Consider the following 19,063-nt stretch of genomic DNA (forward strand, 5'->3'; position numbering starts at 1 on the left):
AAGCCTATGACTAGACAGCAGTTTAAAATGTACAAAAAACTTAAATAAATAAAGGCAATAGACAACATTCATTATTGAATATACACAGATAACAATATAAACCTTTTTAAATTTGGAATAAAGTTCGGCATTCCATTTTTAAAAGCTTCCATTTTTAAATTCGCTAGCCACTCGTCTTGGGAGGTTTCGTCTTTGTAGGATAATCCCTGTTCAGGATACTTTGAGGTAACCGCACTATCACTTGCGCACAAAATGTCCTTACGGCGGCATCTCGACTTACAAAACAAGCATTTATGTTCTACCTGATTAAATAAAAATAAACAAGTTTGGGTAAGTACTTACTAGGCGTTGGTCACTCGAAATACACGAATCAAGGTAGACATTGTTCTGCTATCGACAAAGATAGTATAAAAAGACTATCTAAATTGTTAAAATTAGCTTTAAGAACCGTCTTGCATTTTATATAATGGATTGTTATTAATGTCAAGATGATTCTATAGTTTTAATTCAATGATTTCTGATAGTATACCGGGTGCCTAGAACGTAAAAATATCTATATATGTAGTCTAACTTACATACTCATCAGGAATATTATCAATCTACGAGAGATAGTCTATTATGTTATATACATGAAACTATCGGAAGCTGTAAAGGCTAACATTTGTTTAAAACAAAATATAGCTGTAACAAAATCCTCCATACTCGTAAGATGTGGCTAACTGGAGTTCCGTTCTTCTGTGGTATATAGTGGAAAATCGGTAATATTAATAAAAAGGTTATGCATTAATGCTTCTAAAGAACATACACAAATGAAACACAATCAATCACATACAGAATAATGTAAATTCAAACTGAATTCGCCACAGAAATACTTGATTTAAAAAGTATGTTCTCTAATTATCAATTGAATATCTTGTAATGAGAGATGGCCAGTGGCCAACAAAGCGGTGCTTCAAAGGTGGCGGTGCATTTGATGCGGCTTCTGTTGACCGCCTTAGTATCAATGGTTGATTTATACCGAAGAAAGTATAAAAGCTGTACTTTATGCCAAAGAAAAAGCTTTTCAAAGCTATAATGAACGTATGGTGTACCTATTTAGAAACTGCTATAAATATCTTACAATTTGCGTACTTACTTTATACTGTGTGCATAGTACTTATCCCATAGAGTAAATACATTTTTCCTCTGTTTCATTAACATTTTATAGATAAGTTGTTTTCTATGGTAACATTTCAACTTTTTGGTCTATGACCTACGAATAGGAACTAGTAAAACTTATATATTAGGTATTAGCTACAACAGGTGTGAGTCTCATATTTTTTTATCTGTTCTGTCTTCATTATTAATAGGCAAATTTGTGTCTAAGGCATCCTGTCGATGTTTTCCTTTACAGTACGACAGAGAGTTATACGGGCACATATATAGGAAGCCCATTGTTGTACAACCGGGGCTCGAACCTACGACCCTAGAAATGAGAGCCACGCGCTGTACCTACTAGGCCAACACTTCTCTATACTTTATATATTATATAGTAAGTGTTAATTGCGCGTTGTTAATTAAATCGAAAGAAAAATCCACTGAAACAGGCTCACGACGTACTCGGCACGCTGCGGCCTAATTTATTATATACATATGCGGAAATTAATTGTACATATAAAAATACATATCTTATATCTTTAAACGAGCAATTCTTGTATATATATACCTATGTAATTTGGGGGCGATAAATCGATCTAGCTAGGAATCATTTCTATAAAATTTCATTTTACTCGTGTTCTATCACACTCATGACTTTTTCTTTAAATTAATAACTTCAAAAAAAACAGTTCAATTTTTTTTTATTCTGTCGGTAAGATCGAAAAATATTAGTATTGTCTTTTATTTACATAACTTTTACACATTTAAAGAAAAACACTTTTTTAACGGATTATAGATATGTATTATTATATGTCGATACCAACTCCGGGGAAATAAATACAGATAACACAACATTTTCTGCAGCTGTAATACTTTTTGACATTTAACACCTTTGTCTTCAGTCACCGTGACCACGCACGCTGTAAAGCACGCGAAACGTCGGTTTAAATTTAAAATTATGTACAAATAATTATAAGTTTAAATATAATAATACATATCTATAATCCGTTAAAAAAGTGTTTTTCTCGAAAAATATTATTCATATTTCATCATTTTATTATTATTTATTTCGTACTTAAATACAATTTACAAAAAACACGATTAATAAAAAAAAATACGGTCATCCAGGTCCTATGTATTGATAGGACACGACACAAATCCCACCTCGACGTCGTGACGTCCGCCGATCCACAACTGAGCGCTTCTCAGGCAGTTTTTTCCTCGCATCACCAATGGAACCAGCTTCCCCACAAAATATTTCCGAACCAATTCGACTTAGGTCCTTATTAGAGCGTAAGGCCGGCAACGCACTCGCAAGCTCTCTGGCAATTTGTCTATGAGCCGAGGTATTTCTTAACCGTTGAGTCTTTATACAAACATATATAAAGCGGAATCATTATATATCCTGCTACCCGTTTATTAAATGATCCCTCATTACCTGAAACGTAACAATAAAGAGATTTTAACTACAATTTAAAAATATCGTTATTAAATTGTGTTACTGATGATTTATTTTCGTTACATTCTTGAGATTCGTCGAGAGCGGAGATTGGAGTCGCTCCTGACAGCGGGAGTTGAACCCTGGACCTCACTGTCACTGCACGTCTGTTAGTACTAAAAGCAAAACAACACTGCTTACAAATTTTTATTTAAAGAATAAATACTTACCTTTCGGTACACACAACTCGATTATATATATATATAATCGAGTTGTGAGAGAGAGTTGTACAGCGTTAGAAATTATAACTTCGGTATTAAAATCGTAACTGAGAATATGTCTGTGCTGATAGCGTTAGAAAACAAACAGACGCAATATATTATACAATTAATGAATATTTTTATAGCCAGCATTTAGTTCCAATAGGGTCTAGATTTCATTCAAACACGGGTTACCTTACCAATCAGTTTTAACTACCCTTAAAACCCGAATTTAACCAAAGGTTTTAATTTTTTCCAGTTCCGTATGACTATTCCATTGGAATTCAGTTAATGCAATAGGTCATTATTGTCCTTATCATGACTACTCAACTCTGAAAGACAAAAACCCTTAGATGATTTAAACCAGGAGCATTAAAATAAAAAAAAATAGCGCTACAACCTTTTTAGGTCAGGGCCTCAATTTTCTGTATCTATATTGTGCTTCGCCGTTCGAGTCACAAGCGCACATAGAAAGAAAGTTCATTGGTGAACAGCCGAGCTGTAACCTACTACCGCAATGATACGAGTCGCAATCTTAAGCCACTAGGCCAATACTCAATAGCAACATTAACACAAATACAATAATTTCAGTCATCAATTGTTCTGCTATCGGTATGCGCACACGCATGAGAACGGGAGCTTGGCGTGCGCAGCGTGACGCCAATCTGTTGGATCATCTCGCTGTCTGACAGCCTACACTATACACAAACGTCCTCGTCACGTTGCTTCGTAAAGATATGTCGGGATTCGAATCTACTACTGGAATTATATTCACGGAATCTATGCAATCAACATGAATTCAACAGGTGTTTTTTTTTTGTTCACGAATTATTTTTATATCAAGTAATTTATAGTGTTGTGTAAAAAAAGTGATTTCTATACTTTTATATAATAAGTAATATATAATTGTATTAGTATCTTAATCTTAAAATAAAATATCTTCGTATTTAGCGAAGTCAAATTAAAGAACGCCATTCAGCAAACTGTAAAAATTTAAATTCGCAACTAACAGGTAAAATAGGTTTCCTATATTATATGTATTCGATAATTAAACCATATTTAATATTATTAAATAATTATAGATATATTATTACATATATAATAATTAATCATAAGGTAGGAGACAAATTTATGGTCGTTTAGAGGTTCAAGAATTACATATACACAGTTATTACAGGTTTTATCTGATGAAGAACACAACAGTTTAAAAACGCCAGCTCTATTTCTGAAAATAAACTTGCATTTAAATAAATAATAAATACGATTGAAATGACTTAAGCCTCGATATAAATTCAATATAAGTAATATCGATACAGCCTTCTTGGTTCCGGAAAAGACACCCATGGCTAACCAAATGCTTATGAAGAGAAACTATCAATAAAATAGCTAACTCAAAAAAAACAAAACTAATTATTTAAAATTTATTCATGAAACAAGAAAGAAATCAAACATTAAGAGTCAATCAGTGAAAAGAACTGTCAAATATTTTATATGCATTATAAAATCTATTTCTCTTCTTTTTTCTGTATCTCTCCTTCTTTCAACTTCTGTTTCAACTTTTCCAACTGTTCTTTCTGTTTATTGTAGAAAAAGAATTCTTCTTGTGCAGCCCCGTACTCTCCCAGCCCTCCTCCAGATTCTCTGACTGATCCACCCGCACCGCCTCCCTTTCCGGCCCCTCTGCCAAGTCCCGAGGGAGAACCAGAACGAACCAGGGAAGTTCTGAAACTACGTACCAAATGACCAGGACATTTCCTAATCCTCGGTAATTTGCATTGAGATAACATAGTTTGGTTTATAATATGTATAATCAAAGTTTAAACAATTTTGCAATACAATTTTTTTCTGTATTTTATATTTACTTTGAGTGACGTTGTCTTTTACATATTGAACAAGAAGGTATTATATACAACTCATTCGACATACATTTGAAAAGAAAATGCGTTTAGTTAAATGAATCACAATTAAATATCAATTTTGAAAGCGTATGTAGTAGAAAAGCATTAAATTCGGTTTAGTATGCTACCATATTATATTGATTAAGCATAATATTCAGTAGTATAGAAGATACAATGAATATCGTAAAAAGAATTTAGGAGGGTACAATGGGTTAAACATGAATATTTTTACAGTGTTAGTACCACAAAGATCGGAGATCTTGATGGCTGGCTGGAAGCTTCGACAAGCTAAACCCACGATGTCTAGATGGTCATGATCTCTTACTAAAACTAAAAAGAGTAGCTTTGACGGTTCTTGCTCAAGTCCAAATTAAACTATGTGACCATGTTGATAGTTATAATTCTATATGGTGTATATCAATAAGTAAGATGGAAATTAAAACTACACAAACTTTTGAACATAATGTGCGTGTCCTCATTACGATGCAAATAATATTTTATGACCTATTTACAACGAGAAATACACGCTAATTTGTATAACTAAATTATGCTTTTTTCGCTAATTATATTTTTAATATAAATAAATGAGTTAGATGTATGAACTTATGGATTGCATTCCATCCGCCGATGAGGTCGACGGAAGATGGATCACATAAAAGTAAGTATTCGTGTATAAATATTACTTAGGTTTACATTGGGTCGCCGTCGGAAAAGTTGGACCGATTTCAAATACTAATAATATCTAAAAAAAATCTTAATGGATGAGACTCGTTCTTTTTTCATGTAACAGGGGGCAAACAGGCAGGAGGCTGATGTTAAGTGATATCGCCGCTCATGAACACTCACATTGCTAAAAGGCAAGAACTATAAGTCGAATTGGTTCAGAAATACTTGTGTCTGAATATGCCATTAGTTTAAAATATCTCGGTAGGAATTCTTGATTCCGAGAAATTAATATGGTGTAAGCACTCTTAGAAATCTTTTGATGAACTAATAGTTCATCTGATGCTTTGAAATTAGATACTAAATTGGCGATTTGTGTTTGCTAACCTAAACGACTCGACTGCAATGGACAAGTGCAAATACATAAAATTCACTATAGAAAGGAGATTTATTTTATTAATATAGACAGGATTTAGGATACGACCAAAGTAAGGTCTGTGAAGGCTTTAAGTGTATTCCTATATAAATAATTTTGACAAATATGTATTGCTTTCAGATAACGCTTTTCTTAGCATGGGTTGCTCTATCGCAATGTAGCGAGTAAGGTTTTTTTCTTATCAAAAAACATCTTTCACATATATATTTAAGAATCGAATATTACTAAATGAAATATGATTTTCCAGGGATTTTTTTTTACCCCGCAATAAACCGAAAAAGGATTGTTTCTGCCTACCACCAAGTCCGGAACATGCTTCAAAGATAACTGATCTGCTTCATCCAACTCCAGGTTCCAAAGAAGTTAGGAAGGTTGTATACGTATTTAAAAATTCTGTCACAGGTGAACATAAAATCTACATTCCCAATTTAGCGAAGCAACAGGCCTTCCCCAATATTGCATACGACGCGAATGAAAGTCTCAGATCCATTGATAATACGCTAATATTTAATGATGATGCTTGGGTAACTGTAAAAAAGACGTCACCAACAAAACAAAAGCCTGACCATTATGAACCAGAAAAAACGATAGCACACGATGATTCAAAAAATCTTAATATCATAAATGAGTTAAACAAAGAAATGAATCCTTTAGGCTACTTACACGGATCAAGAGAAATGAAGAAGATGCTTGGAACTTTACATGGTACAGCTTTGCAAGAGGAATTTCACCAAAAGAAGTTGTATCCCGGTAGTAACGAAGATTTTAAGAGAACATTAAATAAGTTTTATCCTACATGGTTAAACAAGGGAAATACTATTCGCTTTAAACCAAAGGAACTACAAACATTCCCATATAATGTAAAAATCATTTTACGAATTAATGGTAAGAATGATATAAGAAATGGCCAACTAGAACTAAATGAAAATACTGGAGAAATAATCGTATTTACACCGAAACAAACTATAAATGAATTGTATCCTGAGTTTCAGGCTAATTCCAAGATATCGTTTGACGAATGGTTGATTGTCATGGTGAAAGCTTTGCACATTCAACTAAACTTATCTTCTAAAGTTATAGACATCAATGTACTTAAAATATTCATAATGAATGTTATAGAGAATATGAAACATTCCTCTAACAACAAAGTAGGCGGTTCTTACGGAAAAGACATAAACTTATTCAACATTAATCTACGACCAATATTAATCGGTGAATCGGCTTTAATAAGTAAGGTTATTAACAATGGTTTTTCCGAAATACCTTCCGGTATTGTATTCTTAGAAGCGATTTTTATATCGGGAAACACTATTCAAAGCCTTGGTATTATACCGATTGGCCACCTTCTAATTAATAAAAAGGAAGAAAAATCAAAAATTACAACGGTACAAATTATTAAATCAATAACAACTTGTGAAAATAGTGTATGCACAACGAAGAAAATATGTAAAAATGAACAAGATGAAGAAGAGCCCTGTAAAGAATTTTCAAATGTTATATCAAAAGTAGCTGAAAGATCTGGACACCATTCACACTGTAAGCATTCAGGATGTAAGAAGAGGAAGTGCAAGAATAATAAAAATTGTAAAGAGCATGTTTTTGAAGGACATTTGAGTGCCAACGCAACGACGGAAGAAGAAAAAGCAGCGGAAGAAGTTGAAATCACTGATCCGTCAAATCCAGAACCTTATATAATTGTAGATACAAATGGGAACGTAATATCAACAGCAATGGAAGACTCACTTCCAACTGACGAAGGACTAGGTATCAGAATAGTCGGTGGCAATGCAGCTACTAACAGTGGAACTCCCTTGAGTGTTAAAGGTAGATCTGGTGACTAACTCTTCACTAAACGTTCAAGGATATATAAAATATGATTGAGCTTTGTTAATGGACTATGAATTATAATATTAATATATTCAGCAGCGCACAATAGTATTTTCCTTTTTTATTTTCACACTGTATGTATGAAAGACGTTTATGCTAAAGTTTCTAAAGACAAACAACCCTCTCAATCTATAGGTATAATGTGTATAAATGGATTATTTCCCTTGGTCACGGAATCACGTGTGAACGGCTGGGCTAGTTTTGTTGTGTTTGTCAGGAGAAGATTCTTATGAAAGAAAAAATTTGAAAATTGCGCGGAAATTATAAAATTTTAGAATACTTAACCACCACACATTTCAAGCTTTTTTGATGTTTCTCAACTTATGGCGTTTCACATAACATTGACAGAATGCGTGCTGTAAATATCGTCAGAGGATGTAAGAAAAACATGTCGATAAAATAATAATTAATAAATTTATATAAAAAAGGTAAAATATCCCAAGTAAAATATGTTATTAAATATTTACTTATTTATTTATTCACACTTCATTGCCAGAAAGAAACACAAATAACACAATATATATAAATTACAAGGGATGCAACGGGCGGCCTTATCGCTAACAAGCGATCTCTTCCAGGCAACCCTACTTTATATTTTACCTTTTTTAAATATAGTATATAGCTAGTTATAAGTATAGTCAATAGACTATACGTCAGCACTATAGATCAGCAAACTACATTAAAACACTTTAAAAGGGAGACAAGAAACTGCATACAGTTTACACCTACCTATTAGCCTTAAAACCTACATATTAGCTCATAAGCTAATATGTAGGTTTTTGATATCTTTATATAATTATATACAATTCTGCTGAACCTGCCGTGGTGGTGCCTGGTGTGGACCGGGGCGAGATTCTGAAGGTTCTGGAAACCGGAGGCGTCCCGACGCTCAAATATGCGTCTAGCCAGCGCTCTGATGAAGACATCCAGGCTCTCTTATTTCAGGTCTCTTTGGATCATAGATTATCAGTTATATTACAGTATTATTTTATTTTATATCGATCATTATACATTATTGTATTTCATTATATATAGTCTTCTTCGCATTACGCCCTCTAGCTCGGAATATTAGCTCTAAAAATATTTCACTAACCTTTGAATATGACTAGTTCAAAGAGTTTTCTAAAGATGGCACTTCTTAGGCTAATAAAATAATTTTTGGTCTTGATGTTTTAATAAGCTAATAGATGGCACTGATACCCTCTATAGTTATAGTGCTTGCTACGTAACTTAGGTGGCGCTACTACAACTACAAAGTTTGTTTTACAAAACGTTTTCTTACGAAATTCGATGCGTCTCAAGCTTAATTAAGTTTTATGATAATCGCACAAATCATTTTATTGTGTTTTATTATTAACAAAATGATGCAATCATAGAATAGACAACATTGTGGTAAAATCAAGTTAAGCAAGTTTAGCTCAGTTAAAGTTAAACTTGAAGTTCAGTCAGTCACTGCCAGTGACCGCTGCTAGTCGCATTTTGTTACTTACGATTTACCGCGCCTGTACAAGGACAAAGTTACGCTTTCTGAGATAAAAAGTATGAAATTAATTTAATTTTAACATTAATTGATCGTGTTATAGTGAAATTTTGGTTATTGAATAATGCAGTTCGATTAACTTTTAAATGTTTATTTTGTCGTGATTTCGCGTCCTGTGTCCTATTGTTTGTGATTGGGTCAACCTGTGCTTTAGATATGGAAGGATGTTATTAGCGATTATACTGTAAACATCCTTGCTGCTACTTAATTTGATGGGATTTTGTAACTGGTAAGTAATATATATTAATTAATAAATTTGATGACATGCTAACACAGTTCTAACTCATTAATTATTATTAAAATTATAGGTTATAATAAAGAAATCAATAGGTATATCTAAATTTTATAAGTAACTTGCGCTTAACGGTTAGAAATCAAAGTAAGATTTTGATTTTAAACAGCAAGAAACGACACTTCTTTTTATACAAGGCATATGAATTAAATTCAACCAGTATTGTAGTTTTGCTTTATTTGCGGTTAGCCAACCTTGGAGTAGAATAATCTTATTTGATTGTACTACATCGATAGTAATTGCTCTTTTGACTCAAATGAATCAAAGTTATTTACTAATGCTACTATACTATCTATATTAAAGTATCTTTTTAAAATAATTAAATGAGTATTTTCCATGGAAATTTACATTCAAAAGCATTTAATGATAATATTTTTTTAACATAAAACACTTTCATGTCAATGAACTCTTAACTATGTTCATAAGATGTCAATCCAAGATTGTTTTTTTAAATATACATATATTAAATATATATACGTATATTATAATAGTTTTATAGCATGTTTTAAACGTGTATATATTTTATTTAGATAAAAATATTTAACTGTATTATCGAGAGGTTGGTATTTCTTTTAAATTAACTTACGATTTGGTATTTCGTAGCGACTTTAATTTGTTGTTCTGATCAGAACTAAACAGAAACTGTTCAGAAACAAAACAAATCCCGAAGTTTTTCTATTCATCTCATCAAATTATCTCAGATATCAAGTGACTTCAACCACTTAAGAATCACCTTGCAACTAACAAAAAAATATCCTCTAAAGGTCACTTCTTATTTAAAATCACAACGTTATCTCAATGTTAAGAAAAACAAGGAAATCCAATATGCCGGATATACCTATTTTGAATTAGTTTCAAGGTCTGAAAAGAATATCCCCAAATTTTGATAATTCTTCAGATGATAGATATTTTACGCTATTTCACCACTCTCCGCCAATTTCTTGGGCTTGTATGTAAATTATTATTACCTAAACATTAATGCCAGATACGCCATTGTTTGTTTATAATGTGAAATATTATTTTGTTGAATATTCCCACCGTTTATGGTGCAATTGACCCCTTGTTTAAACAAAATTCGTCCCATGGGTCTCTTAAAAATTGTTATTGACGGGGTTGACAACAATAATCAAAGTTTCGATGTTATATCAATTTAATGTCCGTATGTCCGTACGTCCGTATGCAGACCAATCAACCAGAGATCATATCTCTATTTATTTAATATATTTTTATAAGCAAGTGCCGGGGTGCCCCACACAATTATTGATTCACCAGGAATCGTAACGCCATTGACCACTGAATTGAAGTATTTTTAAACTCTGATTGCATAAAAATATTTATGTTCATAAACAGATAATAGGTCTCCATTCTTGTCATTAATTTTTTTCTCAAGAAAGCCATTTACGGATAAATATAGAAATAACACATTAATTGCGCAATACTAATTTGTCATCACATAATATGTAATTATTTGTCAGATAATGTGATTTATTGTCAATATTTCATGTTATAGTTTACATATGTATCGTTTATTATTATTTTTAATATAATTATTTTTTTCTTTCAATAAAGTTCGCAGTGCTTTATATAAATTACAGACTAGCCTATGCCCTTAGTGTTCTATAATGTTTTGACACTATATTCGTGTGTCCAAGATACCGAAATTGCACTTATATTCCTTACACATTAAATAAAAAGCTTTAGTGAAATATAGGCGTCTTATTTTCTTCCTGTTGTTATAAGGTGAAATAAATCAGTATCATGTGAGGTTCCTCAGCAACGCAAATTAAATATGACAATAGCAAGACATCACTGTGCTTTAATTACTTCTGTTTTCGCATAAATCGGACATTGTTGACATCGAAACCGCACCAAGTCCAGCGTAACTTAAATTCTTAAAAGGCCGGCATCCCACTCGCGAGCCCTCTAGCATCGAGTGTCCACGGCGGTATCACTTAACATCAGCTGAGCCTCCTGCCCGTTTGCCTCCTATTCTATAAAAAATAATAATAATAAAAACTTAGATAACTGATTCGAGATACTTTAAACGGTAATAATAATAATATTTTTTGGTTTTCATGGCTCCCTTTCTGGAAGCACTTACATACCTGATGATTTTTGTTATTAATATCATAGCTGAATAACCAAAGTATTTTAATAAAAAATAAAATGGAAAAGTCCATTATCAACGAAAATATAAATCTTAATACAGAATTTGTTAGTACCAGCCCCGCCCTTCCCTACTTTTTAAATCCATCAAGAGCCTGAAGGAATCGTCCTTGGGAAATAAATAATATCGCAAAGATCTTGCAGCGTAACATGTAAATTATACTAGTATTCTTTTATTAACATAACTTTTACACATTTTATTTTAAATTAAATTTAAATTATACAGTATACTACTACTAATTTTAATTTAAATTATACTATTCCATTATTTTCGCATAATATTAATTTATTGAATTCTAAATCATTTCCGTAGACTATTACCAAAACATACAGGTTTTCTATCCTTGAATGGAAATGTCACAATAAGCGTATTTATGTGGTATTGTTAACAGGTTTCATTTTTATATCGGATAAATATAAAATTTTCGTGGAATATTTCGAGAATTCCATGTTTACGTACTCAACGAAATTAAAAAAATACTAGCTACTCTTATAGTTGTAAAAATAACCATAGTGTGCTTTTCCCTACAGAAGTGATATTTCCCCCAACTTCAGTTGTAGGAGTTCTAAAAAGTAACAAAAAACCGTTCAAGTTCCATCATCAATTGTCTTATCACAAATATTCTATTATTTAAAATACCTATTGAAATTGATAGTGCAATGAATTCGACATCCGCTTTATAAAAATCATTATATTGTGAATCTAATTGTAAGATATCGTGACTTCACAAATTCAGATGAAACAAAAAGTAATCGTGGATTTTAAGCACGAACAAAATTTACGTTTTCATGACTATTCTAATTGCAAAATTATGTAAAATAAAGAAAATTCATGTATTTTGCTATACTTATAAACGTTTTAAAAAACGTGTCCTTAAAGTGTGTTAAAGGAATATGGATTCCAAGCCAGTAATTAAATGGTATAGATTTTATATTACATTTTGTGTACAGCACCAATACTGATAATCTTCACATAAGGACATAATTGCACAACAAAACCGGTATTACCACGTGCTGCTTTTGCAATCTGAGGTCTCTTCAGAAACCAATGCTATCAAGGCGATAATTTAAACACGAAAAAATTACCTTCTACGCTCAGATTCTTTTAACAATCTTTCACCGGGGCATATAGACATTCCCAAATCAAAACGATTACAGTTAATGATTAATTTACGTTTTCGTGTTTCTTTGTGTGGTCATCGTCATAGTAACCGCAGGATCGATCAATTAGACTCCGATTAATTAAAAATAATCTCGCGCCCATAATTGAAGGAGATTATTCCAGTAAGTTGGATGTGTCGCAAAAGGCGATTTCCTTGATAACGATTTTATACCTGACACACACCTTTGAGTATGAAGTATATTGATAATAAAGAAAAAAGTCCTGTCCAAAAGTCAAACAAGGAGGAAAAAAGTCCTACAAATCTCTTTTCGGACTTCACAAAAAGTATGTATTTATTAATTATGTTTTGGCACAAATAAAAAGTTAAGTAAATAATATTGTAATATCGTATTCGTAGGAGTCATAGTTCGGAAGTCTCTCTTCTAAATCTTACCCAGTTTTTCTATTTTTAAACGTATTTTTATTTGTCAACGTGTGACGGTACCAGCCCTTTACACACGTATAGTAATTAAATGGAAGTGAAGAGATTCTTTCTAGCTCTTCTTGTCCGTGTAAATAGTAGTCATTTGGGATCGTTTAACTTTTTTGACGTTAAACATACATGATGAAACTATATTTGATTATTGGTTACAAGAGCCTTTGTCTTATCTAAGGGAGCGTATATATGATGCATTAAAATGAAATCTCCATTAGGCTTTCTTATGATAAATGATGCTGTGATTGTGGGTATCCGTTATATATAGGTTAAAGGATCAAATGGATAGGAAGCAGCAATTGTGATGAGATCAGGCGAGGTCAATTGCTGATATAAGATCATTCAGGATTTGTTGCTCACTTTAAAGTTGACTGGACAAAGAGTGTCTGATACCTGTACGGACAATGCGTAGATGTACTTATGTGGAACTAAAACATCGACATTTGTATGAAGTTTAAGTGATGCCAACTTTGGGGATTTCTTCCAGATTTAGCGAGAATTATTAATACAAATTCTAGAAAATAAATCTTCTTTACAATTTATATTAAGCCTCGAACCCATAAGTCATAAATATAAACTGAAATATCAAAATCATTTTATATTACTTTTAAATATGCAATCTATATTCAGTGGTATTTAACAACTTCAAAACTACAGAAGTTTTAGTCGAAAACTAAAATTACCAACTGATACGAATAGTCTACGATACTATCCTACTTCTAAAACATATCTATTAACAATATGTGATATTCAGTGTTATAGAAAAGCAGAAAGGAATGGAAAAGAAATCCTATAGACATTTTAAGGAATTTGTACGAAAATTAAAATATCTATGCCTAACGGTCAAATACTGACATTATTTTACGAAGACGTATAACGCTTGACCATTCAAATGTTAATCACAAATGTAGTAGCGACTAGCCATACCATTACACAATGGATTTTTTGTTTCTGCATCTATTAGGTAAAATGGTAATGAGATCAAGATTATAAAATTGAGTATTTTCTCTCTCTCTCTAATAAATAAAACATCACATATGTTACTAGGAGTACAAGATACTTATGATACTATGTTTTACAAAGGATATATACGTGTGAAAACTACATGAGAAGGTGCAGCGTCAACCAGATCCAATCCATAGAGATCCATCCAGAACAATTTGCCTAACTCAAAGGAATACTTTGCGAATATACAATGTACATACATAGTTAGGAATAAAGCAAACAATAATAATATCAAATAATTAACACAGCAAGGTAGCTATATATATAATGTATCGGAACTTTTTTATAAATGTTTTTTCAGATTCGTCATAAAAAATTAATGAGAAAGAAAAACAAAACACTTTTGAATTGACTTGTATTCAAGCAAGTCTGGTTATATACGATATACAACAAAGTCTGAAATTTGAATTCAAAGTTTTGAATTAAAATATGGCAAGAAGCCGACCGTGGCCATCTCCACACAAAGGTCGTATTGCGAAATTGATCTCCGATGCGCCGGAGTTCTACGAAGAAATACATTTTGTATTAAGCCATGACCTACCAATGATAGATGATTTTTACATTCATGAATAATGCTAGCGTAAAGCATGTTAGCTAAAACTATAGTAAGTAGTCACTTTTATTCACTTGTTAGTAGTCTAGAAGCATTATTGACCAATTCAGTGTTTATCTTTATCGAGCAAATTAATTTTTCCATATGTTTTTGTAATAATGTATCCCATATTTACCCATTGCATCTATTTTGAAATAGAGAATTTATCTGTTAATAAGTAAGCTTGCATAATAATAATTGGAGACTAAACGCCGTGGCCAATTCCTATATAAATTAATGTTGGACCAAAATTTGTTCCTTACGAAGCCGTAAAAGGCCAGAATCTTTTCAGCTAGGATCTAATCTTTAATATTAATAAACACATTATTGTTATTGTTTTAACCCACTTTAAAAAATGAAGTTTTTCTATGCGACTGTATATATATTATAATGTTGTCACAACTTCGTTGTTTAATCGACGATTTTTTTGTTAGAAAGGAGATTTCCTAGGTGGTACCTTGAGAATCTCATGATGCCATCCTACAGAAATCGAGGGGAATCGAAAATCTGGCGTTAATCAAAAGATGATGACATAATTCCTTCGAATGTTTTTGTTAAAAATATGTACTTATTGTATTTGTGTGAAAAAAAAAGTGAAAATATTTTTCGCGTCTCTTCCTTTCATTAAATTATTTTGTTGTCATTGCGCAATTCTTACTAAATAATATTTTACCACAAAGGTGCTAGTTGCGTTTCCCGGAAAAAACAAGAGGGATCACGGCACAAGTTGTAGTATGCAAATAAATTGTTATGTTATTACCCACTTGTCAATTAAAACTCATACAAAACATAACTAAATTAAACTTTCCCGCCATATTAAACTTTCTTAGAAACTAACCATTGTGAAGTTACTACCACGATCCACTTAAGCCAGCTGCAACTTAACTATATAATATTGATTTCTCTTAAAACACTACTTTGCAAACCATCTCTTAAAAATAAATTAAAATAATTTTTTTGTATATTTTTTACCCCTTTGTGTATAATGTGTATACCATTATTGGTTTAATTATTGATTATATAAAAATCTGTGGCAATACAAACTTTTTAACTCCTGGCCTCAGAGTTTTCTTATAAGCAATATATAATTTAGCTAACTGTTGGAGTACGAAAACAGAAAAAGAAATGTTTGTTATGGTTCGCCCCTACGTAAATTTGGGTTTAGCCGTCCTAAATGTTAATTTATTATTCCTATAAGCATCAAAAACATAACTTATAAAAAAAAAACAAATCTCGCAATGCAGTTCTTTTATCGTAAAAAGATGACCCATGTACTACAAAGTCGGTCAATTTATTCAGTCCCTCAAGTAGGTACCTACTGTCGTAAGTTACCTTACCTAACTAAATCTTATAGTGACTAGTTATATCAATATTACAAATACTTTATATAATTCCTTTCTGTCCTACACTAAACACTGATTGTATTCTAAAGCTTTTGAAGCTTATATGTCAGCCGTGAAGCGTCTAAGAGTTTTTGATGGTCGGTCAATCAAAATTTCTTAATTTTGTCATACAGTGAGTGAAATTAAGAAATTTTACTATCTATGCAGTCAAACCGAGTACATCGTATAGAACAACATATCTGTTATATTGACAATCAAAGATCCCGGCTGAATTCTATTGTATTAAGTTCTTAAGAACAACGACATCGGCTATTACGACTATCGATTTACGACCAAATATGAGTATTCTCTTTGTTACAGATTTCAATATAATTCCTAAAGTCCTGTTTAAAATTGATAAAACTTGAAACACACCGTGTATAATCTCTGCTTATTAACTAAAAAGATAGGTGACATTTTATCGAATGTCGAAAATGGTCAGAACTGTTTCGAAAAGAGACTGAGTTTGTTCTCTCTGAGTTAATACAATAGGTATCGTATATGTTTTGGAAGTCAGTCAATCAAGCTCTTTGAGATATGTAAGTTGTTCAGTATACTCTTCAGATCATTACACTAGAGGCCTCTTCCGAAATTTAATATTTTAGAACAAATTCCGTGTATAGTTCTAATGGTCAAAGAACTTTTTGAAACGGTTTATCATTAATTCGTTATAAAAATACAAATATTTCCTCTTTGCATTAGTGTCATCGTTTGGCGGAATATCCATATCTAAATAATCGTTGATGGCGATTCCAAGCATTGCAATCGTCGAATTATGTTAATAATGTATGACATTTTCTTTGTATGTGTTTAAATATTATTGAATGTATTAAACTGGTGCCCATAATAAACGCAGAAGACAAGACAAGACGGATAGACCAGATTAAGGACCAAGTTGGCGGAGTTTAAAAGATGCCTTTGGCAAAATAGGACACGGTAGGAAATAATGAGATGATGGCAATATTTTTTAATTTAAATTATTTGAAGTAAAAGGCTGTTATTATTTAAATTTTACCCGAAATTGCGTTTCTCATATCTCAAAAACTAAGACACATATAGTGACAATTTCGCCTTAAGTGTACAAGCGTACGTAAAAAAGCTCTTAAATGTAGCTTTGAATTGAAGTTTCAGAATTTTTTCTTACGTTTGTTTTAAAATTATTAAATCTACTCAAATATGCTATTTCAACAGTGGATGGTCAAATGTCCACTACGTATACTATGTAGTAGGTAAACATCGTTACCATGGCAACGAGTATACCTACTAATAACAAAATTCACAACAGTTTATATAGATACAGATCTTCGTAACTTATGTGGGCTTGAAGTATAACCCGTATAAAGATTGACAGACAAGCGGAGGATGCGCAGTGACACGGGTTGAATACTAATTCTCTTATTTGGGACTTGTCATATCATATGCCTGTTGTAATGTCCGTTACTGGCCTTCTTAATGTTGTAATGTTTTCATGGTTAAAACTTTTGACATAAATACAAAAAAACTGGTAAAAATATTTATAGTTTAGCGTTATAACTCCTGACGAATTGAATTTGACATATCGACATTATCATATAGTTTAATCGTTAAATAAATTAGCAATTGCAAAACCTTGAAAATCATATCGACACATTTATTTCGCTTGAGAATAATGATCGAAACGTATATTTTTAATTATTTATTTATAAAAAGACAGCTCACTGTGTTATACAATATTTTTGTTTGTTTGTCATGTAGTAATCATAGATTTCATTATTTATCTTGATAACAAATTGCCGATTGTAATCGTTATTTTATATGCAAATATACATTATTTGCAGTATTCTTAACCTACATAGTAATAATAAATAAATATCGATAAATTATGATAAGTATAGTTCTTGTATAGACTTTTAATGCTGGCAGCATTTTCGCTCTGTATACAAATTATGCTTTTAGCAAAAACTGTTCACAAGTTTAGTAGCTAACATAAATTGTATATAATATAAATAAACAGTTACACTAAAAATATAACCAGAGATGGAATACAAATTACGAAGATGTTAAAAAAATTACAAAATGAAAACTATTAATAAATGATAGTAGAAATAGGAAAAATGTTTCAAAATCCTTCTATCGTATTAAGTGAATTAATCTAAAATCTGACCTTGTACTAGACGGAAATATCAAAGGCCAATGTCCTTGGTAGCTTCGTAAACATTTCGTTTATTACTGTTGTAGAATTATTACATTTCTAATACACACAACTAATTCAGATCACTATGCTAACACTCCTATATCTTAAAATCCAACACGTTTTTTTACAGAGCATACGTATCACATAAGTCCTGAGTCTGAGGGTGATACATGGTCACTTCTGGATGTCAAAATTGTATTCAGTAATCTAAGTTTCATCTTAGTATGTGACCCTGAATTCAAGACAATTATTGTAGCCTGTATGGGTAAGACTTCATTCGTTAAATATTCTTAGAACTTAAAAAGCTCTAGTAAAAATAGCTATAAATACTTTGTTTAAGTCCCAAGACTAATTGGGGGATTTTTGAATTGATTATTGAAGGTTCACTGCTATTAATATAATATTTAAATAGTTTTACAAATAACCTGATTACTACAATTACAAAAATAACTTCTTCGCTTAAAAATATCTCTGTACCTTTTTTTTTATTTATTATGATATATAAATGCTGTTCGAATACAAAGCTATACTGAACCAAGAAATCTGTATAGAACAAAATGACACAAGAATGTGCAAAAATGTGCATTTTTTAAATT

At 31.6% G+C, this 19,063-nt stretch overlaps 2 protein-coding genes across 5 annotated transcripts in view; both read left to right on the forward strand.

The window, feature by feature from the left end:
* Positions 1–5,333: 5,333 nt before the first annotated feature.
* On the forward strand, positions 5,334–7,719 carry LOC123689268. The gene is made up of 3 exons (XM_045628596.1): positions 5,334–5,391; positions 5,953–5,996; positions 6,080–7,719. Exons 1-3 carry the CDS (start codon positions 5,377–5,379, stop codon positions 7,671–7,673), a joined length of 1,653 nt encoding a protein of 550 aa, XP_045484552.1. The 5' UTR covers positions 5,334–5,376; the 3' UTR covers positions 7,674–7,719.
* Positions 7,720–9,143: 1,424 nt separating this feature from the next.
* The window catches only part of LOC111002927 (torso-like protein), a 38,264-nt gene continuing 28,344 nt past the window's right edge, over positions 9,144–19,063 (forward strand). Inside the window, exons 1-2 of one of the 4 annotated variants that reach the window (XM_045628637.1) lie at positions 9,144–9,488; positions 18,598–18,732. In XM_045628637.1, the coding sequence (XP_045484593.1) occupies positions 18,729–18,732 (4 nt within the window). In that variant the 5' untranslated portion in view covers positions 9,144–9,488; positions 18,598–18,728. The remainder of the gene's footprint in view (positions 9,489–18,597; positions 18,733–19,063) is intronic. The other 3 variants (XM_045628640.1, XM_045628639.1, XM_045628638.1) reach the window with 3 other exon arrangements.

This window comes from Pieris rapae, chromosome 6, assembly GCF_905147795.1.
Source record: "Pieris rapae chromosome 6, ilPieRapa1.1, whole genome shotgun sequence".
In the NCBI taxonomy this organism is placed as follows: domain Eukaryota; kingdom Metazoa; phylum Arthropoda; class Insecta; order Lepidoptera; family Pieridae; genus Pieris; species Pieris rapae.